The sequence below is a fragment of the Thermobia domestica genome, chromosome 16 (assembly GCF_964235325.1).
Source record: "Thermobia domestica chromosome 16, izTheDome1.hap1.1, whole genome shotgun sequence".
In the NCBI taxonomy this organism is placed as follows: domain Eukaryota; kingdom Metazoa; phylum Arthropoda; class Insecta; order Zygentoma; family Lepismatidae; genus Thermobia; species Thermobia domestica.
The window spans coordinates 71,549,908-71,576,946 of NC_137469.1; the positions used below are offsets into that span (position 1 = coordinate 71,549,908).

General features: G+C 36.1%; 2 protein-coding genes across 5 annotated transcripts in view; both read right to left on the reverse strand.

Moving 5' to 3' along the window:
* LOC145673150 (aldehyde dehydrogenase, dimeric NADP-preferring-like) overlaps positions 1 to 27,039 on the reverse strand; it is a 283,014-nt gene that overhangs the window by 42,539 nt on the left and 213,436 nt on the right. For 3 of the 4 annotated variants that reach the window (XM_081742574.1, XM_081742573.1, XM_081742577.1), the window contains exon 2: positions 11,824 to 11,870. In XM_081742574.1, the coding sequence (XP_081598700.1) occupies positions 11,824 to 11,870 (47 nt within the window). Of the gene's footprint in view, positions 1 to 11,823; positions 11,871 to 19,660; positions 19,698 to 27,039 lie in introns of those variants that run through there. The other variant, XM_081742575.1, reaches the window with a different exon arrangement.
* The window catches only part of LOC145673149 (uncharacterized), a 46,941-nt gene continuing 31,779 nt past the window's right edge, over positions 11,878 to 27,039 (reverse strand). Inside the window, exon 2 of the mRNA XM_081742572.1 lies at positions 11,878 to 13,635. The gene's annotated coding sequence lies outside the window, so the exon portion shown is untranslated. The remainder of the gene's footprint in view (positions 13,636 to 27,039) is intronic.

Here is a 27,039-nt window from a genome sequence, read left to right on the forward strand (position 1 = left end):
AATAAGTAACCATTTTATAACCTTTCTAAAGAAAAAATATGATATTGATAAAATAAAAACTTACAATTTTACATAAGCACCGGAGAGAAACATAATATGTAGCTAATATATGTTTGATAACGTATTCATGATGATTTGGTATGCTTATTTCCAATTGTTGCTTATTTGAATAGCAACAACGGCACCACATAACTATACGTTTCCATTCAGTGACAATTGAGTATCTACAGAAGGCCGTATATAGACCATCGTAAACACTTTTTCAAATGTGGTACTTCAAGTTCTTGAATTAGTAATATAACAACAAGGTGTAAGCGAACTACAAATCATGTAAAACCTGTTTTTATTTCAACTTTTTCTGTCACTGCATTGGCATCTTATGTCTATATCTTTCAGATAAAACCAATACAGTAAATTCTCGATTATCTGCGGTCTTCCCTTCATCTCTTTTTCTTTCTTTTTTTTTTTGTGAATTTAAAATGAAATCTACAGCGGAAGAATAAGTTATACAAATGTAGCAAAGTGTAGTTAAAAAAAAAAAAAACTTTAATCAGAAATAAAGAAGAGGTGTTTATACATATACATACATACGAACAAATAGTTGATCAATTATTTTGTGAAAAAGTAAACTAAGAAACTTGTAGGCACAGGTAACTACTGTTTATTAAATCAAAATTGTTTGTGTAGGCCACCTACTGTAAATAAAAATTGTTTAAAAAGAATGTTCATGTTAATTTGCCATTTTGCAGACATTTTGCGATATCGGCGGTATTCCCTTATCCGCGGTTGCCGCACCACCCAATGCCGCGGACAACCGGGATTATACTGTATATTACCTCAACTTCCAGACTTTTGTTTATATTATACAATATCTACTACAAATTTTATTTGTTTGGTGTTCATTTCCAGAATCATAATTAGATACTTCATCTTCAGCACCTTTCAGACCTTGATCCAAAAGTCGTCAAATTTTACACTTTAGACAGGAATAGCTCTAACACATGGAGCAAGGTTATCGTGTCAAAATAATTAGGTCCACATTAAGTTCGAAAACTTTTGATCAGAACAATTCAAAATTAGTTGAAACGAAACTTCTACCTTAGGTAGTTATACGTCCCACGTTATGCCCTAAGGGCTAAAAGAGACAGATGATTAATGGAACTGAATGATTATGAAATAATTCGTGCAATGATAATGTGGGAGAAAACAGGAAAACCTGAAGAAAATCCACAATAATGAAGTTGTCCACCACAAACTCAGAGGATCAAACTAGTGACCCGTAATACCAGCGGTAAGCGCTCTACAATTGCACCATTGTATTCTCCACTTAACAATTCAATTCCTGAAAAGTTCTCTATCAAAAATTCTTCTCCAGTCTTATAACTGCAACGTAGTGCCTACCCAATAACGATTCAGACGTTTTACTTACAAAACCACCATCTGCCATGATATAAGAGTTGCAAATTTCCGTTACATTTAGACGACTTTATCGCGGACGGGGTGGTACATAAAAATTAATTTTAAGGCCGTTGAATTTGACACGGTAGATAACAGGAAGTAATGGATGTCACAAGGATCAATATTTTTCATGTTTCCTAAACTTACTGCTTGTATACTTAAGATTATTGTGAAACGTTTCACCTTGAATCTTTCACGCAAATTATTGCACAATGGAGGGAAGTGAGAAAAAACAAATGCATTTACGAGTACAGCTTTAGTACCTTATAAACATTGACAATAGTTTTTTTCCTTTAATTCATCAATTCATCCATCTGATTGTCACTATTTCAGGCAATACTATTCTCTCTCTCTCATTATGCATGTACATACTATTGACTTTTCCTTGGTTACCATCAATTCATTTGACTAGAATGGGTTCTCCTTTTTGCATTATAAGAATTTTCACTGACCGATTAAAGTTCATCGAAGTGCATAGAAGTATTTTCTATTGCAACTTTCTAAAGTTCAAGAGTTCAAAGGCTAATGAACAGAAGCATCTCAAAATGTAAATTTATCTTCTATGGTAACATTCACATGAAACAAAACTAAGTAGCAGTGTCACATCATACATAACGCAGTGTTTCTTGCAGGAGGAGTGACGGAGGGGGTATTTCGATCGTATTCAGCTGATAAAAAAAAAAAAAAGATGTCAGAAACCTTTGTCAGTTTTCCTGACAGACAAAGAGCATTTACCAGCAGATGTAAAAATCCTCCAAATTCTTGGCAAGAAGTGTGAGTGACAGTGTTTCAACATTAAAATATATACTAAGTTCAACTCTTAGGTTATGATGGACTAAAAAAACACATAGATATACAATATGAAGATATTAGTAACTGTGTCTGTGTCAACAGTTATTGTTGAAAAATCTTTCAACACAATAAATCGAATAGTGACACCACTAAGAAATTGTCTCGGTGTCTCATCATTAGACCACTGGACGCGAATTTCTATTGAAGGGGATGTTCGAAGTGAAGAATTGTGAATTCATATTCGTGAGCGGTATGCATCCAAAAGACAAAAAAAGAACGCATTTGGTCTAAACAAGGAATGTCTTTTAAGAATTAATACAACATGATTTCATAATGTATTATTTTATAACTAAAAATAATAAGTATTTTTTTGCTACATTTACTTCTCTCGTATAAATCGTCTAGTATTAAATTTAATAGATTAGACATTTGTAATAAAATGTAAAGAACCGTATCGTGCCGGCGAAGAGGCGTAGTGGCGTATATGGATTTTTTATAAGTTTACATGAGCCAAAATATGTTGTTTGACGTTATAGCATGCTACTTATTTAAAGATACACTATTTTTATAAAAATTAATATCTCTGTTAATACAAGGAATTCAGCTTATAGAACATTTTACGGTTGATACAGCAGGTTAAACAAGTGTAGACAGTGGTCATACAGACAGTGAAAACTGTGAAAGATACGTGAGTAGTCCCAGAAGTACCCGACCTGATGTATAGATGGCGTTTGTTGTTTGAAAAACAGTATTACTACTGTATGTACTATTACGAATCCTGTCCGATAAACAACACCTTTACGAAGACATGCATGTGTCGGGTGGGGAGGAGTGCGTACTACAGGGAAGTTTAGAGTTATGTAGGCTGTAGTTCATTATCAGAAGGGCCACCCTTACCGAATTGGTCTCAATGGAGTAGCCAGATCAAGAGTGTTGTGGGATACTGCGGAGTGGAAGGCAACGGAACACCACCACTCTATTTTCCTCTAGTTTGCTGACAGCAGAAAGGGAACACACGTACAATGGTCTGCCGCAGGTCAACATATAGTTCAGAAGGTAAACTATCTCCCATTTGGAACTCCGGGAAGGGAATGGTCTGGGAAGGTCTATTGGACGAGAGAGTAACAATGGGGGGGGGGAGATAGACAGGGAAAGAAGGACATGCAAGAGCAAAAGGTCTAGGATAGAGACATGGATACGTACCATGTTAGACGGAGGGAAATGAGAAAATCTTAAAAATGAGTGAACAGTCGAGGAAAGTTTTACTCAGGTAATGAAAAAGACGTTCATAATGGTGTAGGAATAATTCTTGGTATGTGCTTAAAAGAGAAGGTACTGAAAGTAGAACTTGTTGATGATAAAGTTATGATGCTAAGACTGAAAGGAAAAAAGAAAGATCTAGTAGTGATACAGATATATGCACCGATGACTTCGCATTCAATTTAAGAAGTAGAGAAAAATTATGAGAAAATAAAGAAATTATAGACAGGGAGAAAAGGGTTGCATGAGTAATTGTAATGAAAGATTTCAATGCAGTTGTGGGAGAAAAACAGGAAGGTAGTGTTATAGGTAAATATGGTTTAGGCGAAAGAAATGAAAGGGGAGAGGGATTGGTCAATTTCTGTAGACAAAATTCACTAGTAATTGGGAGCACGTGATTCAATCAGCACAAGAGAAGAGGATATACATAGACATCTGCAATAGAAGGCGCAAGATATCAGATAGAGCATGTTATGATTCAGGACATGTATCGGAATAGCTTGAAGAACGCGAAGACCCTTCAAGCACCTATGATGATGCAAAGTGTGTCATTGATTTTTTTTTTTTTTTTTTTTGGGAGGAGGATAAGGCATTTAAACCAATTAGTAAATAAAGATTCGATTAAAAGTACATAATTTGTGCAATAACTATAATTTATATTTAATCAAGACTTCACCTGGATAGTAGAGAAACACAATTTACTAAAAGTATCAATAACAATATTACTAATCCAAAAACATTATTAGAAAGAAAAGAGAAGTTGTTTCTACAAAACGTTCTTCAAATAATATACCATGTATGATTTCTCATTAGTATTGCAGCTCCTTACATATGGAGCGGGTAATCCAATCTGCAAAGTTGTGAGAAAAACGAACATAAAGTTTCTACGATATGCTTTGCATTATAAGAGTTATTTACAATATCTAGACATGAATCTTTTAAGCTCTGAAATAAGCTTCAGATAGAGATCTTAAAGACGAAATATGTCCAAAATGACCAAAAATGGACTTTATTTAATTCTGCGCTGAACGTGCCATATTACAACAAAGAGCCACCTTTGTCTTGTCTCTTCACCATTAACGGTGTTTTAATTAATAGGTGCATCAGCCTTTTTGGCCAAGTATGCTATGAATGTGTATAACTTGAATTACTTATACAAAAATTAAATTACTTGTATTAGAAATTGTAAAAAAAGTTTACAAATGGCGGCTGACGCCTTTTGCATTTTATGGCCGATTTTCGAGTCGCATTGCCTGTTTTATGCAGCAATGAGAATATATTAGAATAAAAATTGTAATTGTTCCAAAATCAGGAATCAGGAATAGTTTGTCATAGTCAGTTAAAGAAATGTATAGTCACAATAGGGTGTAATAATAGTCAAGGCATTACTGCTGTATCGCCGGACCAATTTGAAAATCGAAAAAAAAAAAAGTACCAAAATGTACTGCATTCGGTTATATTTGGTTGGATTACATTACGTTACATTAGACTACGTTATTAGGCGTGTAGTTTTACTATACGAATCCATAATATAAGAAGTAGTAGGAGGAGGAGGAGGAGGAAGAGGAACGGGTTAGAAGCCCCGCAGGGGTTAGTTGGATTCTGTTCTCGACATGAAATGGGCAAATTAAAGACTTGCTCAATTTTTTCTGTACATTTTACAATCTATAGATCCGTATAGTAAAACAAGTGTACCTCTCCGCGAAATAGTCCACCCGCCTCCACAAACAGTGCCGCTTATAACATCAAAAACAACCAAAAAATACAATCATTTTCTTAACTTTTACTATTCCCCTTACCTGACTTTCACTCATTCTTCCCTACAAACTTAAATAAATTCTCCAATTGACCCGGTAAATTTCCTAAAATTGGTCAGGCGATACAGCAGTTAACCCATAGTCAAAATCGTGAAAGAGTTCCAACGGGTAAAAGAAGGCCAGTTACCCAGTTAGGGTGTAAAAGTTGGAAAAAGTGAAAAATAAATGAAATGAAGACGTGTAAAGTGGTTGTAGACGGATGTAAATGTTTTCATGAGTATTTGTAAAAGTGTATAAAAAGTGTACGATGAGAAATATTCACTTCAACCACTTCATCTTCTGCATCTCCCTTTAAGAGATGTTAACACTATGACACGCACCGCTGAACTCTCAAGAGCCATCTTTACTTTAAGCAACTTCAACATATCTTGACAGGACATTTAATATAATTAAATAATATTTCTTTCTTTCGTAACTTCAATTAAAGTTTTATATCTTCAAGTGCAAACCTAGGCCCTAGTCACCTATATCACAATTATTTATAGCTATTTGTAACATAAAAAAAATATGTAAAAACCTATGAAAATGATTGATGAGAATGATGGTTGATGAATCTGCTTTCCAAATATTCTCTAATCCCAAAAATAGATATAAACAACACACACTCAGACTTGACAACCAACATTTTTATTAAAGCATGTTACATAATCATAAGTACTCTTTGCCCTTAAGCTTCATCTTAACAGAGAACTGAGATATTTTAAAAGTAGATATTGCTTTTGTGGGGAAGGGACACGTGTATCGGGAAGACTTACGGAAGTGTGTCATGAACCTTTATGACGTGGGACAGGGTGGACGGTTGGGCTCCTCTACCACACATACAATGAGCCTTAATGAAACAAAGGTTTTAGTTTAGCGTGTTACTCTTCTATGTCATCGTCATGTTGACTAACCACACAGTAACTGAATGGTTTACGCATCGATTTCTTTGACGATGATTCTCGGTTTGTTCCTCGATCGACGCGCATATGATTCAGATCTGACACTACTTAACTTCACATCTCAAATTATATTTTGACCATCATCCGAGAAATCTTATAAAGCAGCGAAAACAAAAGCGACTAGCGTCAATTATATAAGCGCTCTCTGATACCGGCCATTTTTGATCAATTTTTTTTATTATATCTCCCCATCCCCTTCTCAGCGACGCAGAAAACTATGGATTCGACACTAATATCGGCCATTTTCGATTATTTATATACATGGTGGTCCAAAAGTAGGTGTACAGTCCCGTCCCATATTTTATATCATTTCTTATTGTTATCAAACAGGTAAACCTAGTTTCTTTATTATTCGCTCTTAACGTTTTTATACTTATAACTTAAGCCCGAAACAGCCGAAGCAAATAAATCCACAAACTAGAATGTTATACTTAATCAATGCAGGGGTGTATACCTAATTTTAGGCTACCCCCCCCTCTCTCTCTCTATATATATATATATATATATATACAGGGTGTTCAATATACAATGCAACCAGAAGTTTGGGATAGTAGAACTTTTGAGCCTGAAGTGATACACGAATAATGGTTATAACAAAATGAAGCCTTGTTCATGCATATATTTTTAAACTAGGAAGCAACGATTGAAGTAAACTAGGAACGACTCAGTGTTGTCAGATGTAACCGAAGGTGTAAATCAATTTTTCTGCATATTATGTAAATTGACTCATAACTCATACGTATGGATGTTCTGTCGTTAATTTTCAGTTCGTATAGTTGGAGTGGCTTGGAAACTATGGGGCAGAAAAAAGAATTTTTCATTTCCACCAATAACTAATCGGATGAGACGTCTGTAAGGGGGAACTAGGGAAATTGTAGTTTTCATAAATTAACACTATGAATTGGTAAGTTTGCTGATGTTTCAGTGCATCAAAAGGTGTGTTAAGGATCTGTCTACATTACGCAATTCCTAAAAACAATGAAAAACAAACTTTGAAATTATAATGATAAAACGTTTACTTTACATCTGGCAACACTGTGTTTCCTAGTGTACTTCAATCGTTGCTTCCTGGTTAAAAAATATATGTATGAACAAGGCTTCATTTTGGTATAACCAATATTTGTGTATCACTTCAGGTTCAAAAGTTGTAAATGAAATCTTTAAGTTTTCTTTTCGTCCCACGATTATGCCAGTTAGGCTAAAGGAGACGGTGATGATGATAGATGAGTGAAACGGTGAAATGAAGAAAGTGGGAGGAAACGGGAGAACACCGAGAAAACCCATGAGCACGGTGTTTGTCCACCACAAAGTTCAGTTGGCGGGGGCTGGGATCGAACCCGGGACCCCAAGCACCAGAGGTGAACGCTCTACCACTGAGCCACCGCACCCCTCCCAAACTCTGGTTGCATTGTATATTGGACACCCTATATATATATCCCTCCTCCTCCCCAAGTCGAACCATCAAAGTGTAATAATAGAAACCATCTCACGTCCGAACCTCATCTATGCTGAAAATTTGACCGAAATAGGTCGGGTGATTCTAGAGTTATTAAGTCACAAACATGGTCACTTTTATTTATATACAACAGGATTCATGTACGGCTAGGGATTGGCACGAGACAAGATTTGTGGCTGTCTCGTCTCGAAAATGTGCTGTAAAAGTGATGTCTCGACTCGAAAAATGTATATTTATCTATTAGAAGAACCGTGTCTCGACTCGAATTTTGTCAGGAAAATCCTGTCTCGACTCATCTCGTCAAAAGTTGATTCCACTTCAGCTGTGCTGTATCTCTGACTATAAATGTTCAAGGGCGCTGTCTCTTCTTTTGTTATTACTGCCCGGAGACTAAATTCAGCAAGCTACATCTTTCAACAAATTTATAATTGTTACGAGATATTTTGTTGTATTTTCATGTTTTCCATATAAAAATGTATAACGTGGGATTTATGTGTATTATGCAAAGTAACAAGTTCAGTAATACACCCTCCCCCCACACACACTTTTTGTAAAATAATTGATTTCCTGTATCATAAATCAATGAACTTTTGTGAAATACTAATAAAAAAAGGAATAAAAAAGGGTTTAATTCTGTTTAGTTTTTTAAAAAAAGGTCACCCCCAAAACAAAATTTCTAAAATAATATATAAGCAGTTTACGCATTTTTTAATGCAATGTGCAAGGCTTAGTACTATAGTTTTCTTAACTCTTCTAAAGCTCTCTTCTGCCTTTGGTACTTTCTGGCAGACAAGTTCGAGACGTGTGAAAATAGTGTTAGAAGATTCCGGTAGACAGGGCTGTCTTCTAATTTGGAGCGCGCCATCCAATAACCGGATATCTGAGAACAAAGAGTAGGCGGCCTGCAGCTAGAAGGAAACATACAAATCGCTTCGGCATAGTGACTTGCAACGATCGGGAATTAGCCCTGTTGTACAAACAGTTATTGTGAAACATTGTTTGTGTGGCGTGTTCAGAAACAAAAGAAGGAGTGTGTGCGATTGAGTGTAATTTTCTGAGTCACATTGTGTTGTGTTCTGTTGTGTTGTATATAACTAAACCATGCAAACTATTACGCAATAATTACAACTTCCTAGTACCATTTGCAATCAAAAAGTCTCATATGAAAAGTGCTTCTACCACCGAAAGAAACAAGAAAATCTGGATGAAGAATCCAGTGCAATTTCAAGAATCACATAGGAAAAGAAGATATGTTCCACTAGAAGAACAATCACTGGAAAACAAGAGCAGAATACCACTCAAAATCCAAATTGTTGGTCGCTATTTGTTCCTTGGAACATCCATCAAGGCAAGGAAAGAACGTGTAAATGTAATCGCAAAAGAAGTAACAAGTTTATGGCAAAGTAAATTAAATTTCCCCAGTGTATCTATACAAATCGTAGAAGCAAAACTGAATAAGGTGCTGCACGCCTACGACGAATGTGTAAAACGAGGAAAATACGATCAATTGGATGAAATTTTTGACATCACAAAAGAAAATGGTGAATTGCTATGTAGTGAGGTTAGAAGAATATATCATATTCCGATCGAAAGCAAAGGACATGTGGAAAGACTGCGAGTTCCTAAACTATCGATTCATCCTAACGAAGGAAAATGCTATTGCAGTCTACTAACACAAGCAGCACCGGCAAGAAGTACGTCAACTTCCGAAACATCAGATACTGAGAGTGATTATGAAGAGACCCAAATCTTCATATGAACTCTCCATAAGGACAAGGAAGAAGTATAACAAAACCAAAACTGCAACAAAATTAGTAACATCTTCCAAGTTATCAACCAGCAAGCAGCAACCATTTGTCGGCAGTTATCTCAAGATGGAATCGATAGAGATGTCTTCACAATCTGATATTTACAAGTCTACTATTAAAGAAGCTATTAAACTTAAAGAAGAAATGAAGAAAACACTACATTTAGAAAACTGGGCATTGCATTTTGATGGTAAACATATTGATGGCCAAGAATATCAACTGCTAGTATTGAAGAATGAACGAAGAGAAGTTAAGTTAGAAGGGCTAGGTCTACCAAACGGAAAAGCAGGTACTGTGGTTAAAGGAATATCAGATGTTCTCGATGAATACAATTTATGGGATAGTATAAAAATGATTATTGCGGACACTACTAATGTGAACACTGGAAGAAGGAATGGGATTGTAATTCAATTACAAAGGCTGTTTGCTCAAAAGTAACTGGAAGTACCACAATTCATTGGTTGTCAACACCATGTTCTTGACCGAGTGCTTTGCGTTGTGATGGATGATGAATTTGGAGGAAATAACACATCGCCCAATATCGATTATCCAGTTATCCTGGAGCTTGTAAAGAACTACGAACAGCTTAAGATTAATTTTGAGACTGGTGAAGGAGAAATAACGAAAACAGCTGGATGGCGTGATGCTATGAAATTTCTATTTAATTTAACTCGAGTTTTCCGGTTTTTTGAAGCAACTGGAAGATTTCCTAAAGTGGTTTCAGAAAATACCAAAATTGAGTAATGCAAGATGGAATTCTCGAGCAATACTAGCTCTTCTGGAATTTATTCTTCTACCAGAGAGAAGAGACTCTCTACTCAAGATTTGTAGATTCATCTCTCATAAATGGGCAGACCATTGATTTATTGACCAAATCTACAGTGTGGGTGATTATCAGAAGTTATGTAGCAGCTTGTGGGTTTATCAAAAAGCATTAAACTGTGTGAAAAAGTTTTGGAACCAAGAGCCATCGAGACTAAGAATTCCCAGAACAAATCAATGTGGAGAACGGGTGCTATCAAGTGTCTCCAAGGTCTTAATGAGGTCTGTAAAATGAAGGATAAGCTTAGATTTGTTTTGTCTAACAAAACATAATACTTGTTCATTATGCTATAATTATGCTATTTGTACTTGTAGAATTGATATGTAAGATTGTAATTTTCAATTTATTTAAATGTTTTATGTTATGCAATAACAATACGTATACAATGAACAATCCATATACGATACAATGAATAATGTAGAATGTATATAGAATAAACAATACAATACAAATACAAAATAACTCTAAACTACATATACAAAATGCTCCCCCGTGGCGCAATGGTTAGCACGCTCGATTCTGGTGCGCATGGTCCCGGGTTCGATTCACGGTGGGAGCACAATGGGTCCCGGGTTCGACCTCACGTTAAACTGTAGGTCCTGTCCTTGGGACGTCATCATCCCATGGAAGGCAATGGGAAACCACCATCGGTTCATCTTCCCCAGGGACTTTCGGGTCAAGGACCTACCAAATCACCATCATCACAATATACGCGTATATTGTGAAATCGTTTATTATTATTATTATTATTATTTGGGGGTGATCTCTTTCGACAACAAACTCGAATTAATGCCTTTTTCGTTAGTTTTGAACAAAGTTCATCGATTTGTGACACAGGAACATAGGGTTACAAAAAGTCATAACCCTAATATATATATATAAACCAGCACACACCTGAACTCCTACACTGTTGTATAAATCAATATTTGCTCCGTTCCGTGGCTACCCATTATTAATTATATTATTATTATTACCACTGAGTTGAGTTTCTCATAGTTTTATCCAGTACAGTGCCGATGGGAGGAGCGGGGCGACAGCCCCGGGCGTCGAAGTAAAGTGGGCGCAAAATTCGGGAGGAAAAAGAAAAGCTATACGTAAAATGAATCTCACTCATATGTACGGGGGAGCTGTCGTATACTGTCGCCCCGGACGCTGATTTTCCACAGCACAGCACTGGTCTTATCAGTAGCATGCATGCCTTTTGGAGTGCCCAATTCCCCTTAAAATATCCACCCACAATCACGAATCTTCAGTGTTGATTCAGAGTTGTGAGTAAGTATGCAATGTTATTTTTTAAATAATAACAAAGAAGTAAGGAACTGTAGCTCAAGAACGTCAGAATAAGTGGCATTGTAACCCAATAAACTATCAAACCATTAACCAATTTAATGTGTACCACGCAACCGCTCATAGGCGTCTAGTCATGTATGGTAGAGCTACAAAAATAAATAAATAGATCAGTACTTACATCTGAGTAATTGGCCATTATGTGCGCTTTCCCATTCAAATGGAAACCTACAAAAATAAATAAAATAAAAATTAATTGTGAAGGTCAATTGATGTTCTATATACTTATTTAATAAAATATCATAAAGCTAAACAAATCAATATTATACGAGGGTTGCTGGAAAACCTTTTTTTCAAACTATTACTATCAATGATGCTAGTGTTCTGCTATTGTAAAATTCCGAAGAATAGATCTTTTCATCTTTAAATTATCTTTAATTGTTTAAATTCATTCGTTTATCTTTCACAGCAGTGTGAAGAAATATCTCAGAAACCGCTATTCGGAATGCGCCAACAACTGCTTCAGATAATACAAATCAAACTGTTGTACACCACTCATCATTTACAGTCCTTCCATCTTCTGAAGCTATAGTTGCTACATGTCTGGTACAACCGAGGAAATAAGCGATCATTTGCTTGGCAGCACTCCTCAAACGAAGTACTTTCATTGGTTTCGGCTCATTTTGAAACACCTAAATAGTGGATTACTGTTTAGTTTCAGTATGAACAAATCCAAGTTTCGTCCCATGTAACGATATAGTACTCTAAATTTGACTTTCCTCGGTTGAATTTTTTGGAGCATTTCTTTACACGAATTCATAAAAGGCTCTTTTTATGCTTCGGTCAAGTTCTGTGGGATTCAATGGTTTGAAAGCATGTAAAATCGTAAGTACTACTTTTATGCAAATGTTCAAGAACGCCTGAAAATCACGATATGTCACATGTCGATCTTTCGTAATCATTCTACGCACATCATCATTACTGGAAACAACAAACATACATGGATGACCCTCACGAAGTTTATCACTGATACGACTATCCTGGAATTCGGAAAACCAATTGTACACAACTCTATTGGATGGTACTTCATTCCCAAAAGACAAATGAAGTTGCTCGATGCATTGTTTCGGTCAGGGTAAAAGTGGGGGAGAACGCGGAAGGACGCCGTTACCCCACTTCCAAAAGATATGTATGGTGTCCCTCCACTTGCTAAAAAAAAATACAATACACAAAGATAGGCACGAGGGACGGCATGACGTGATTTGTCCCCCTACCTTTTCAGATCCACTTTTACCCCTGGTTTCGGTGTTAAACTACATTTTAAATAATGAAAATACCATTTCCCGAATATTGTCGCGATATATAAATTAATCACTACAAGGGAAGAAAATATACAAAAATACAAGAATAAGAACATTAGGCAAGTTTTCCTTCCTTAGCTTATACAGCTAACATTTTAATTTTTACCAATGTGACTTCCTTCATGAGCCGCCACTGCTTGGATGCAATTCGAATCCGCAATCATCAGGGTAGTTTTCGCTTTTATATGATTCCAGTGATTCAAATCTCAATAGTCCACATAATTGGCCTATCTGATATCAAATAAACTCTACACTTTTTCTATTCCATTATGCATAAGAGGGGTGCTGGAAGTTTCTGGAAACTGCTACTATAATCTGTTTCACATAACCTGATAGGAAACAGAAGAAGTTTTTGCCCTCACCACGCTCAAGTACAAAAGAATGTTGGTGTTCCGTCTTCCACCATCAGCCCCCACAAATGGAGGTATAGAGTGTATCTAAATATGTCAAAATAATAAATTACAATTTTCATAATAACACTACGTATTTTAAAGCAATTACATTTACCTATATTAGTGAGGTAAGTAACACATGTGTTATTATAATGGAAATTATATTGAACAGCTGTATTCTTTTCCTTCTTTTCCTTTCCTTCTTTCCTTCTTTTTGGCAGTTGGGGTTGTAGCATAATGCTGGAATGACAAGGGATGGCAGAGTTGGTAATTGAATGGGTTTCATTATAATATAAAATCGAAAACCAAGTACAATATGTATGGGTAAATTATTAGAGCGTTAAGAACCTAAAATGATAAAAAAAAAAAACAAAAAAAACTTCTCGTTTCCTCTCTTATAAACATATGTTTTTACATTAAAAAGAACAAGAAGAAAAAGAACTCTCTCTCTCTCTCTCTCTCTCTCTCTCTATATATATATATATATATATATATATATATATATATATATATATATATATATACTTATAATAATGTTCCAATAATAATGTTCGTTTGCTAAGCCTTTCTAGCAGAAGAGAGGAAAATGACTTTTTATTGTCTTAAAGAAAGATTATTGGTCTCCATTAATAGAAATAATCATTTGCAGTAATGAACTTGCAAGAGAGAGACAGTTATGGCGTCCAGGATAGTCTAATGTAACAAGAGTTGACTATTGTATAAGAAAGAAAGAGTAACGATAAATGTGTTTAAGTGATTGTATGTTCGTTTATTCGTTTATTTTTCTCAGCCATTTGAAGTAATAGCTTTATATGAGAAATGGAAATTTCTCGTGAATAATCAAAATGTGCATGGATTGTTCTTTAATTATTCATTCCAATTTCCTTTGTACAAAGTTGGAATACTTGTCTGTTCAAGTAGATTCACTACAAAATACATTGGAAATGCATATATTTTAATCACGCTCGAACCTAGCCATAGGAGCTAAATACACGGTTATGATTGGTCGTAGTTATCCGTAGCACAAATCAAACACCAACTGCTGTCGGTCCTGGTGGCCAAGCATGCTAACGCACGGGCTAATAATGAAAATCGCTTTTCGTGTGGGTTCAAACCCGATCCAGGGAAAGTTTTATTTTTAAAAAATTTTATAACACTTTTATCATTAAAACAGTATAAAAATAATACTCACTTGCCATTGCACGTAATATATAATGCGTAAAAAGCGATTCACTTACGTTACGAAACATAGCTGAGCGAGCGTCAGCGAGCAGGGCTCTTTTTGTTCCACCTCAGTGTTTTTCTTTTTTTTTTTTTTTTTAGAAAAAATGTTCCGGGGGGCATACTTAGGATTCCGTGGGGCATTGCTGGTACTATTCTATTTATTATTATATTAGACGTATTATTTTGGTATCCTCCGGGGGGCAGTGCCCCCCAAAAAATGTCTGGAAGAAACACTGCTTGACCCCATAATAATGCCACGTGACATTACGTCACACTCGGGTGGTGCAACTTTGATATCAATCTACCCGCTCACCCGCTTCCTTGTGACCAATTTAACCCCTTACCGCATACCGTGCCATATGTGGCACATACTCTTTTTTCACTTTAGGTTTTTCGTGATTTATCAAAGGCATCAAATGACTGTTCTGTCTGCTGTGTGAGATATTGACATGTATGAATAAGAGATTTTGGTGTCATCTGGAATGTTCTTTGTGAGTTGTAAGTGTGTCATATATGGCACTTATTTATTTCTCGTCGGAATTAAGTGAAAAATCTAAAATTCAAGTTTTAATTCATTTTTCAAGTTCCCATATGAGGATTTCCAATACTGATTATTATTTTTTTCGCGGGGAGATAATTATCCGATATTTTCCTTCTACTACCGCAACTGATTATTTGTTTTCCCAGTGATGTTTCGCAATGATAACTATGAATATAATATGTAAATCACTATATTTATAAATGTTACGGTTCTTTGAAGACTACTAAAATATATAGTTCATAGTTCCTACCTCGTAAAAGTATTAGAATAATGTGGGAACTCATGGTTGTAATTTTGTGACAGGCTAATCCCTTTACGCCTAATTTATTCATCAAAATATAAAGTGCTTCGAAAACTTACAGACAAATATTTTTTTAAGAGATGTTTCCTTCCGCGGAATTGAGGGTTTTAAGATAGATAATTTAAGGTCGGAGAAGCCAAAGTATAACGGTGTTCCGAAAGTCTGAATCGAACAATTAAATTAGTTGTAAGTGGTAGGAATGATTGTCGTATTAAAATCCTCGTAATGAGTGCACTATGGGGTTCACACTCAGCACTGTTCGTCATTCCGGAAACACTTCTTATATTTCAACCGGTAATAAGGTAATGTGAATAATGCAGCGATTGAATTTTAGCTGCTCTGAATTGGTATGGGAAATCAATTTTTTCACATTTGTGAAATAAATTTTGTACAATCTACTACAGATAAATTACTTTATACGAAGGTTTGTTCTCTCTGGTGATGCAGCTTAATCCGTGTGAGTTGTTCTGCCTCTTAGTAACATAATCATTCATTTATGAACACTGTATTAAGTAGACAAAATGTATCAACGAGACTTTCTTTGGTCAATATAGTGTTATTTTTTAGTCGCCTTAGAAACTAGGAAGAATCGTTAAGATATTAACTGCGAGTTAATATTTTTTAATTGTACACTATAGTCTTTTCCAAGTACCACAAGGCAGTGAAAGTTTTATAATAAAACTTTTCAACATAAAAGTAGTTCACAGGTTCATATATAGATTAGCGAAAGTCTTTTTTTTCTTTCTTTGTCAAGTATACTGGACTTGACTAACTTTATTAAAATACTAGCAAATGTCCCCACGTGCTACTAGATTCAATATTTTCCGTTCTTTCATATAGAATTCGTCTGAATTTGAAGTTTCGCACGAAATTCGAACCCCTCTTTTATGGGCAACTTAGTGAACTACCCCACCCCTTTTTCTTCCATTCTAGGTCAAACATATAAAACATCTGAAGCATCTCAAACATGTGAAATATGAGTTTAATTATTTTAGATCCAAAACACAAAATGCCATGTCTTTAACCTTATCGAATTCTGAGATATAGGCATCTCATTATAATAACTGCAATCTTCATCCCCTTCCCGTTTCTAGTCGAATTTCCAAAAAATCATTCCTTGCAAGTATCTTACATCACAAATCCTATGTGCTGTCCAAATTTCAAGTTTATAACTTAAGCAGTTTGTTCTAGGCGCTGATCAGTCAGTTAGGACTTCGTATAATTACGTAAACCAATATACAAAGATACAGGTTATAGATTTCTTATATCACAGCTTCCTGTCTTCTACATGCCGAAGAAGATAGTTTGAATTCCGTTCCACATATATTCTGTATAGATATAGCGTACACAGAATTTTATCGAGGAGGAACCAATTCCCAGGTTTATATTGTTTTAGGGTGTTTCTATGCATATCTTAATACGTAATTATTTATCTTTTTTACAAATACGAGTCTCTTGTTAAACGGGGAGTTACAACCTGAAAACCTCCCTGTACGTACGCCACTGGTGTACAGACAAAGTACTACTAGCCAAAATCTAATTTCAATATCTCCTTTACGTTTAGACCAGTCTCTAGAAATGTGTCATACTATCCCCTCTACTTTCTCACGGAAGAACGGTGGCATAGGGTAGAGTACTCACCTCTTGTGCGAGATAGGGATGAGAATGAGATGAGACGAGATATAAGGCTGATTTCGTCTTGTCACGAATATCTCAATTCAGTTTTCGAGAGAGAGAAAAATATATAAGGTAAAAATACTCAGGCTTACTATCCCCAATGAACCTCATGCTCACTAATCTCAATGAGGCTCTATCAAGGTCAGACTTCAAGCTCGAGCTCAAGATCGCTATCTTTAATAACACTCGTGCTCATTAACCTTATTGGGTTCGCGCTGGAAATAGCTCGGGCTCACTTTCCTCAATAGGGCTCATGCTTACTAACCTCAATGAGGCTCTCTCTAGCTCAGTCTAACATTTCTTGAGCTCAGGTTCGTTATCCTCAATGAAGCTCAAGATCATTAACCTTATTGGGCTCACGCTCACTGAGCGCTCGAACTCACTATCTTCAATAGGGTTCACACTCACTAATCTTGATGAGCTCTCCCTAGCCCAGACTCGCATTTCTTGAGCTCAGGTTCGCTATCCTCAATGAAACTTAAGATCATTAACCTTATTGGGCTCATGCTCACTGAAAGCTCGGACCCACTATTCTCAATAGGGCTCACACTCAATAATCTCGATTAGCTCTCCGTAGCTCAGACTCAACTCGCTCAAGCTCAGGTTCGCTATCCTCAATGAGACTGAAGATCATCTCACGCTCACTAAGAGCTCGGAGTCACGCTCACTAAAATCCGCAATGGGGCTCACGCTCACTAAAATTAATGAGGCTCTCTCTAGCTCAGACTCACATTTCTTGACAACAGGTTCGCTATCCTCTATGACAGTGGTTCTCAAAGTGAGGTACGCGGACCCCTGGGGGTCCGTGGGACGTAGCCAGGGGATCCGTGACGCCTAAAAATTGAAATGTGTTATAATAAAATGGAACTCATAGCTGTTATGCAAAAGTTCTTTTTTTTTTTCAGTTACTAAAAAGAAAGCAATTAGAAATTATACTTACATTTGTAAATTTAAATGTTTTCCTACTGTACTGAATTTCTGCCCTTTGAGTATAAAGAGTTGTCTAAAGAGGCATTGCAACATTTGATGCCTTTCCCTACCACTTACTTATCTGAACAGACTTTTTCTGCTCTTTGCAGTATTAAAGCCTGAATAGAAAGCGAAATCATCTTAATGTGGAATCAGACCTAAGATTAATGGTGACAAATCTTATTCCAGATTTCAGTGCCATTACGGAAAAATAGAAAAAATTCCATTCCTCATATTAGTGATCCCACATTTGAGGTCATCGTTTATCAAGTGAAGTGTATTTAAAAAAAAAAAAAAAAAAGTACATTGATTTTCAGTCTTGAAAGTTACTGTATTTTTAATTGAAATTTCGTTCACTAGGAAACAATCATGTATCTTTAGAATAAATTACTTATTGCAATATTTTTCTTGATCTTCTTGTCAGTGGTAATTCTAATTAGTATAGTTTTCAATACACGTGAAATTTCAGATATCACTGCAAAGGGGTCCGCGGATGACTTTCCGAATGCACAGGGGGTCTGCGTTATCGGAAAGTTTGAGAACCACTGCTCTATGAGACTAGAGATCATTAACCTTATTGGGCTTACGCTCACTGAGAACTCAGACTCACTATCCAAAATGGGGCTCGCGTTCACTAACCTCAATGAGGTTCTCCCTTGCTCAAACTCGCATTCAATTGACCTCAGCCTCGCTATCATCAATTAGACTCACGCTCATTAACCTTATTTGGCTCTCGCTCATTAAGAGCTCGGGGGCCACTATCCTTAATATGGCTCGCGTTCATTAACCTCAAAGAGGCTCTCCCTATCTTAGAGCCACACTCTCTTGAGCTTAGGCTCGCTATCCTCAATAAGAATCGAGATCATTAACATAGTTGGACTTGCGCTCACTAAAAGCTCAGTCTCGTTATCTTCAATGACTCTCCTTTGTGCAAGTCCTCCTGGCCTGGCGAGAGCTCGCACTCGCTCGTACTCGGATTCGGGTTCGCTTGAGGCCAAGAACGGGGATTTAGAGTTTGATCATCCCTGCACTGTAGTATACTAATCTACGAAAGGCTATGACCGCCTAGGCAGCTTCTAGTTGAGTGATGTGTGGCCAGCACATCGGTTCCAATCATTGTTACTTCCGGCTTTCTAGATTGGAGTTTGTTGCTTCTCAATTCATAATTGCCTCATGATGTTGGACCAGCGCCGGAAGTCAAACTCAAAACCAGGCTCCCCAAAAGCGACATGCACCACCATTCAAAACATAAAAATGTATAAAAAGTAAGTATAAGTGAATAAATGAAATGAAATCTTTCAGTTTTATGCCTTACCATTATGTTGTGTATGCTAAGGGAGACGAATGATAAAGGTAAATGAATGATGATGGAATAATTGATGGAATGAGACTGTGGGAAGAAAAGGGAGTACTTGGCCAGGAATTGAACCAGGGACTCCATACATCAGAGGCAAGCGCTCTACTATTGAGCCACCGTGCCCCACTAAAAGTGAATAAAAGCAATTATTCTTTTTTAAGAAACTCAAAGTTCTGCTGGAAAAACAAATGCTTACCGTTTCGCTCTATTAGAACCATAATGATTGAGTTACGGTAATAACGTTTTCAGGTGCTATAAATTCAGCTACTTCCTCACTGTCACACACCACTACAACAATACACTGCTACTATGGATGCACTAGAGATGATTGTATCCTCAAGCGCACCTGTGGAAAGCTGTGAGGAGACTGTTGAACAGGGAAAACACGCGCATTGATTGGGCTTTGCAGACGGTTACACGGCGACCTTCGCACGTTCCGAAAGAAAGAGAAAAAAGGGGAAAAGTAATAAGTAAAGATTTGCTTTTGTCATTATACCAACGATCTTCCCACCATTTATAATCCTCTTCCTTAAACATATGAGATGATGACAAAAACAAATAAATAAAAAATTACTATTTTAAGAACTATCAAGAGTGACCTTATAGGTAGCTTAAGGTCTTGATGCACTATGCAGTCATTGTATGCAATCTGTCCCCATTCATCCTGTGCTGTACCGATTCATGTTGGTTCATTTTGTAACAGTGGCCGAGTTGGACTACATTACTACCCGAAGGAGCACGGTGGTTCAGTGGTAGAGTGCTTATCTCTGGTGTGTGGGTTCCCTGCTTCGATTCCCGACCCAAGTAAGTTTGTGATGGATAACATCGTGTCAGTGGGTTTTCTTTCTCGGTGTACTCCCGTTTCCTCTCACTTTCTCATTCCACCAATTCTTCCATCATCATCACTTGTCTTAGTCTGTGGCTATTTGGGAATGCATTTTCGAAGCGTTACCCCCTACAGCGAACGCGACTAAGGTGGCTTTGGTAACTTTAATATGTCAGACTTATAAATCATACTGTGAGCCAGTCAGGGTTTCCAGGTCTTTCTTGCCAAGTCCAGGTCTATAATAGCGGAGTTCCAGTACTCTGCATAAAGCATCTTCAAAGCAGCAGTTTCTTGCTAAAATCCCCTTGCCTGGCAACACGTCTTTCCTTTTTTTCCCCTTCCTTTAAATAGCAGGCAGCCTATTGTTCCGAAACGCCCCAAATACGCTCGAGCTAACGTTTTCTCCGCGTTTTTATTGCTTTCGCGTTTGTGATTAGCCATCCACATTTAAATACATGGTCAGCGTATTTCAAGCGTATGCAAGACCAATAAAATCGCTTTGCAAACGCTACAAATACGGGTACTTAGTCATCGTCTCCTTTAGTCTAAAGGGCGAAAACGTGGGGCGTTAAACAGAAAGGTTTCATTTTCATTACTACCGATATGCTCGTGTGCAAATACTTTCTTAGGTACAGTTTGTGAAAAGAAGTTAAACTAAACATAATTGCTTCCCTTCTTTTGTCAATGAACAATTATATTTTAATAATAATCAACAACTGCGGAAAAAATATTCTTTATTTATTTACCGACAAAATTGCCCGTTCTTCGCACAGGAAAAATAAAGTCTAATATAATATAAAACTGAAAATTTTAATATTATAGGAATTCCACTACCTCTTTTTTCTCCTTCAGAAAGCGTAATTTTCGAAAAACACTGGAACATGTGTTCACTATCGATAGAGAAATTTGAAATACCCTCCTTTCCCGCTTACAAGCATTACTTTCGAAAATGTTTAAGGTTAGTTTAAAAAGGGACAAGTTTTGCCGATACATGTCACTACAGTCTTCGAATCTCTCTCGTGTATTTTTTATCTTTCACGAAAATTCACGATTTTTCTTACAAATTTCAACCTACAGACTTCAATTTTTTAGAGAAGAAACTTCATAACCTATCGAAGGCAACAATCCATGCCGATTTTTTATTTAGAATTTTCTTCATTGTTGAAATGGCTTGATTTTTGGAATGGATATCCAAACCTTTAACAATTGAACTGTTTCAACAATGAAGACAATTCAAAATAAAAAAAAATCGGCACGGATTGTTGCCTTTGATATGTTATGAAGTTCCTTCTCTAAAAATTTGAAGTCTCTAGGTTGAAATTTGTAAGATAAATTGTAAATTTTCGTAAAAGGTAAAAACTACATTACAGAGATACGAAAACTGTAGTGACATGTATCGGCAAAACTTGTCCCTTTTTTTCCATCTCGAACTCAAGCACCTCTTCAAATTAAGCTATTTCTGAATAAATAAAGAAAAATTTCAATGTTATAGATTTTTTTTTCCTTAGGAGCAGAATTTTAGGTAACGCTAGATATGTAAGATTATTTCCCTGATATTAACTATGAGTTTATATGCCAAATTTTACACCTCGAAATTAACCGATTATTCAAAATTAATCTCTTTTCTGAGAGAAAGGGAAACTTCAGTATTTTAGAAACTATACCCAAATTCCCCATAAGGAATTTTTGAAAATCTCTGAAACATGTATTCCTTTATTTGTAATGAAGAATTTATATACCGAATTTCACACTTTGAACTTTATAGACTCTTTTGTAAGCCCATCCCCAAGTTTTTTTTTTTTTTTTAATTTTAGTAAATATCTTTAAGAAAATGAAGAACATAAAAAAAGAAGACAGTGAGCTAGATAGTGTCTACAAAACAAGGAGCTAATATATATATATATATATATATATATATATATATATATATATATATATATATATATATATATATATATATATATATATTTCAAAATACTTCGTACAGTGCATAAGTTTGGGCGCCCAAGAATAATGACGTTATAAATTGCGTAGCCAAATTTCTGGTTTATAAGGAAAAGTCTGGAAAAAAATTAGTATAGAATTTTAAGCAAATCTCAACTTCAGCTGAATAAATAAAGGAAAATTTCAATATTATAGAAATAGTTCCCTTCCCCCCTTAGGAGTGATATTTTCGAAAACGTGTTCTTTTATTTCTATTTAAGAGATTGTCGACTCCTGTATCTACTGAGAGATACGCTATAAAAAATAAAAGAGCTTTTAAAAACTTTTAGTAGAGATGTTTATACCAAGCGTGTTTATAATGTGTGCTTCGCGTATCCAAATGCATTCATGTTTTCTTCTTTTCGACGAACTTGCAAGGATTCGTTTGAGACGCATGTGATGGTGCATATAAATGCATATTTTGAGTGAATTTCGATGTGCATGCATATTTCGTAAACTTTGTAGAATACTGCATATTTCCGAATTTTATTGCTGCATACTAGCATATTTGAGAGTACATCACAAGAAAGTAGGTTATATTTAAAGTGAACTGACTCACTTTGTAAACGCAAATGTAGGATAAAATTTTGTGCAGAATAATAGAAGAAAGTGTTGTATCCTATCCTAAATTAGTCCACCTGACTTGTCTTGCACACGGTTTCCATTGCGTAGCAGAAACAATCAGATGCAATTATCTAGCAGTATACGCGCTTGTAGCAAATGTGAAAAAGTATTTGTGAAGGCTCCATCGCACGTACGTATCTTGCGTGAAGTTGCGAAAAATGTTCCACTACCTTCTCAACCAGTGGAGCTCGTGGTGCCGTATTACGCAGATAACTTAAATCAAGTGAAGACAGCGTAGACTCATTAACTCCCAATGATGTAGCCACTATTTGTGTGTCTCAAAAATATTTCTCTACAAGTGGCATTGAGAACAAAATTAAGTACATACACAACCATTTCTCGAGAATACCTGAAATTATCAGACAGTTGAAATCCCGTAAGAGTGCTTTGCAGCATTCACTCTCCTTGTTGGGCGAATTATCGCAGACTGTCCAGTGAAACAACTCAGGGTCTTGCGAAAATAGCGTCAGACAGGGTGCGAAATCATTTGAAAATGGTGGGGGGGGAATAAGTTCAGCGGTCCATATTAATGCCTCACTGTGCTTCGCACATGAAGTGGGGGCTCAAAAAAGTTTAAATATTCATGTATTATTATTATTATTATTATTATTATTATTATTATTATTATTATTATTAATAATAATAATAATAATAATAATATTAATATTAATATTAATAATAGTAATAATAATAATAGTAATAATAATAATAATAATAAATGTTCAAACTAGTCGTCGTTGTATTTTAAAATACTTTAATAATGGTATTTATTCATTTAACCTAAATTACTACACTTATCTACTGCATTTAATATACAATTCGGTGCGTATGGACCAGAGTTAGACTCCCGTGGGAGCACATACCCCTTGTGTTTACCATCATAAGGAGAACTACATTCACGGAAATAGTGGTGTGAGATCTAGAAGTCAGAAATAATAGCGCGTGAGAACCGATGTGCTAACCAAACATTAGACATACGAAGTTGAAGCGCTCCACCTGACCAGCCATAGTCCCATGAACTGTAGAGTCAGAGTATAGTTTTTATTATTATTTGTGAATTTCACGTTTCTTCACTGTATTTAGTGTTTCAATTTGGTCGCTCAGATATCCGGCCACCTACATAAGTCTAAATAATACTATGTATCTATATCGTATTATTAGGAAGCATGTATTATTATAAATAACATATATGATTTCAACACAAATACTTGAAGGCACAACGAAAAACCGCGTTATCTCAGTGGTAGAGCGTTCATGTCAGGTGCATGGCATCCTAATTTGCGGCAAATTCTACTTGTGGTATATAAACACTGTGTATGGGGGTTTTCTCGGAGTCCTACCGTTTCGTTCCACTTTCTTAATCTATCATTATCATCTATCTCATCATGACCGCCTTCCTTAGCCTTGGTGGATATTCGTAGGACGCTAAACTTTAAAAAATGAAAGCACAAGCACAATACGATTGATTTGGTGATTTAAGTTTAGCATTCCTTTTCCAGCAGCGAGGCTCTGAGATGTGGATTTACAGTTTAAGGTAGAATCCGAACCACCGTAATCGTTCGAATTTTTGTGATGCTCTTCCACCAGGAATCGAGCCTGGGACTCCGTACACCAAAGATGGTTCTTGCGTGCTAGCTACTAGACTAGTGGGGAGAGCCACAATAGTACGAGTATTGAATATCTTAGAAAAGATCTCTTCACTTTCTTTCCGTGTGTAACGAGAGTTGGACGTGTGATGGTCAGACGAAACCCACGTATCAGCAGCAGTAACAGCATCCCATAATTTTAAAAGAGACTCATTCAGGGGCGGATCCAGGGGGCAATAGCCCCTCCCCCCTCAGAAGAGAAAACTTTTTTATTTTATATATAAATAAAACCCATCCCGGAATTTGGTGCTCTTAAAAGTAGCTCTAAGTAGCAGTTTTACAATCCCCCCCCAGAAAACCGTCCTGGATGCGCCCTTGGGGCCAAAATCATTTACCAACTTAGAACTTGACTTGTACTCTCCCCATTCTGACACTGCAGTGTCATAATTCAACCCCAACAATTTAACTGCATTATATAGACCCTACGTCTATGTTACCGTATAAACCACTCATGCTATTATGATCTTTATTTTCAAACACTGAAAAGTATTTTAGAACATATTTGAACGAAACCTTCTTTCCACTTCGTCTACTAAGTCCTGGATTACCTGCCCCTTTATTTGATCAAACTCCCTATCATTACTCCCTGTATCAGACGCTTGTCTGCAGTGCACTAAATATTTTTCCCTTATAGAAACCCCTTATAGCCTATAAGCAAGTTATAGACATGCTACTGATTTATTTTAACACTATTTAGAAGGTGTGATTATGAAGTTTTTTTCATTTTATTAATTCATTGCATTTGTTTTCCATCTGTCCTTCCCCACCTACAGAATTTGGTGGGAGGAAAATGCAAGCATAAAATTTTTGGTGGGAGGGAAATTCCCCCGTCCCCCCCGCGATTTCGCACCCTGGCGTCAGATAAACTGTGCAAGGTATTAGACAAAAATCTCGGGTACAAAACAATTTGTGCCATTGCAAATGTACTTAATGGTGAAAACGAGATTAGGAGAGAATGTAACACAGGAAGACATTTGGTGTTTTTCATATGTACAGTCACGGAAGAAAGTATTCTTCAGTTGACAAAATTTCTTTTCCTAATAACTCAACAAAAAAAAAAAAACCTAATAGAGTACCGATTTTGGCAAGTTATCAAGTTATAACTATTCTAATGATATCAACAAAAAGATCCAAGTTAATTCATTTGTTCTCGAGTTATTGACAAAAGAAAATTTGTTAACTGTCAAATACTTTCTTTTCTGTGTGTACCAGTGACTTCTGCTGATATAGAAAGAAACTTTTTGACCCACAAAACGTTTCTTTAGAGATAAACACAGAAGGTTGATAGTAGTGGTGGGTACAAAACCCGGTTTTTCGGTTTTTTAGAAAAACCGAAACCGGTTTTTGAAAATTTTCAAAAAAACGGTTTTCGGTTTTTCATAGAAACCAGTTTTCGGTTTTTCATCGAAACTGGTTTCGGTTTTTCCGAAACCGGTTATCGGTTTTCTCCAAAACCGGTTCGGTTTTTCACCTGATCCGGTTTCGGTTTTCTTCAAAACCGATTCCGGTTTTTTTCCAAAATTTGTTCTATTTTTGACCAGAATGGTGTTTCGTTGTTCTCCGGAAACCGAATCCATTTCCACAGAAATAGTTTTATGTGTTTTCAAAAAGTTTTCACCAAAACCAGTTTCGCTAAAAACCGAACCGGTTTTGGAGAAAACCAAACCGGTTTTGGAGAAAACTGAAACCTGTTTCGGTGAAAAACCGAACCGGTTTTGGAGAAAACCGAAATGTCGGTTTTCGGTTTTGTAGAAACCGGTTTTCGGTTTTTATAAAAACCGGTTTTGCACATCCCTAGTTGATAGAAGAAAACCTAAGGAAGATGTTAATAGTTCATTGCATCAGAGATCATAAGATGAGATATTTTTGTAAGAAGCTGACATTTTATTTTCTTAGTGTACGTATATTTCAGTCCATATGTTAAATTTTTTGAATGCATATTTTTGATATTTTTCGTGCATATTTGCATGCATATTTTGGAGTTAGTTTGTACATGAAAATCAGGGCTCTAGTGATGACATATATATTTTGCACATTTTATACATACATCTGGGACATACTTGGACAACACAGTATCTACAAGAGGTGAATTTGTGTCATTTGGAGGTGTTCAAAGAGTGTCAATAATGTGTACAGGGTCCTACTATGTCTAAGAGTACGAGAAATCGAATGTAGGATATCTTCGATAGTTTCAAGTTTAACGTCCACCACTGACGTTTCCTTCCTTCAATACAAGGGATCAGATTTGCAAGTTCTGTAATCAGGATGTACCCACGGGGGGTCCACCGGGTCCGGATCCCCCCCAATTTCCTAAGTCAATATACATTTGTTTTCTTAATGAAACTATACTGTTTAATAGGGAAATGGTTGATTTAGCATGAAAATTTGATCTTACACTTCATCTGTACTATTTCTCTTATAAAAACAATCTAGTTCTATCTTCTGAAAATATAGGTGGAAGTATTTTACAATATCTTTTCGTAATACCCGTTCAAC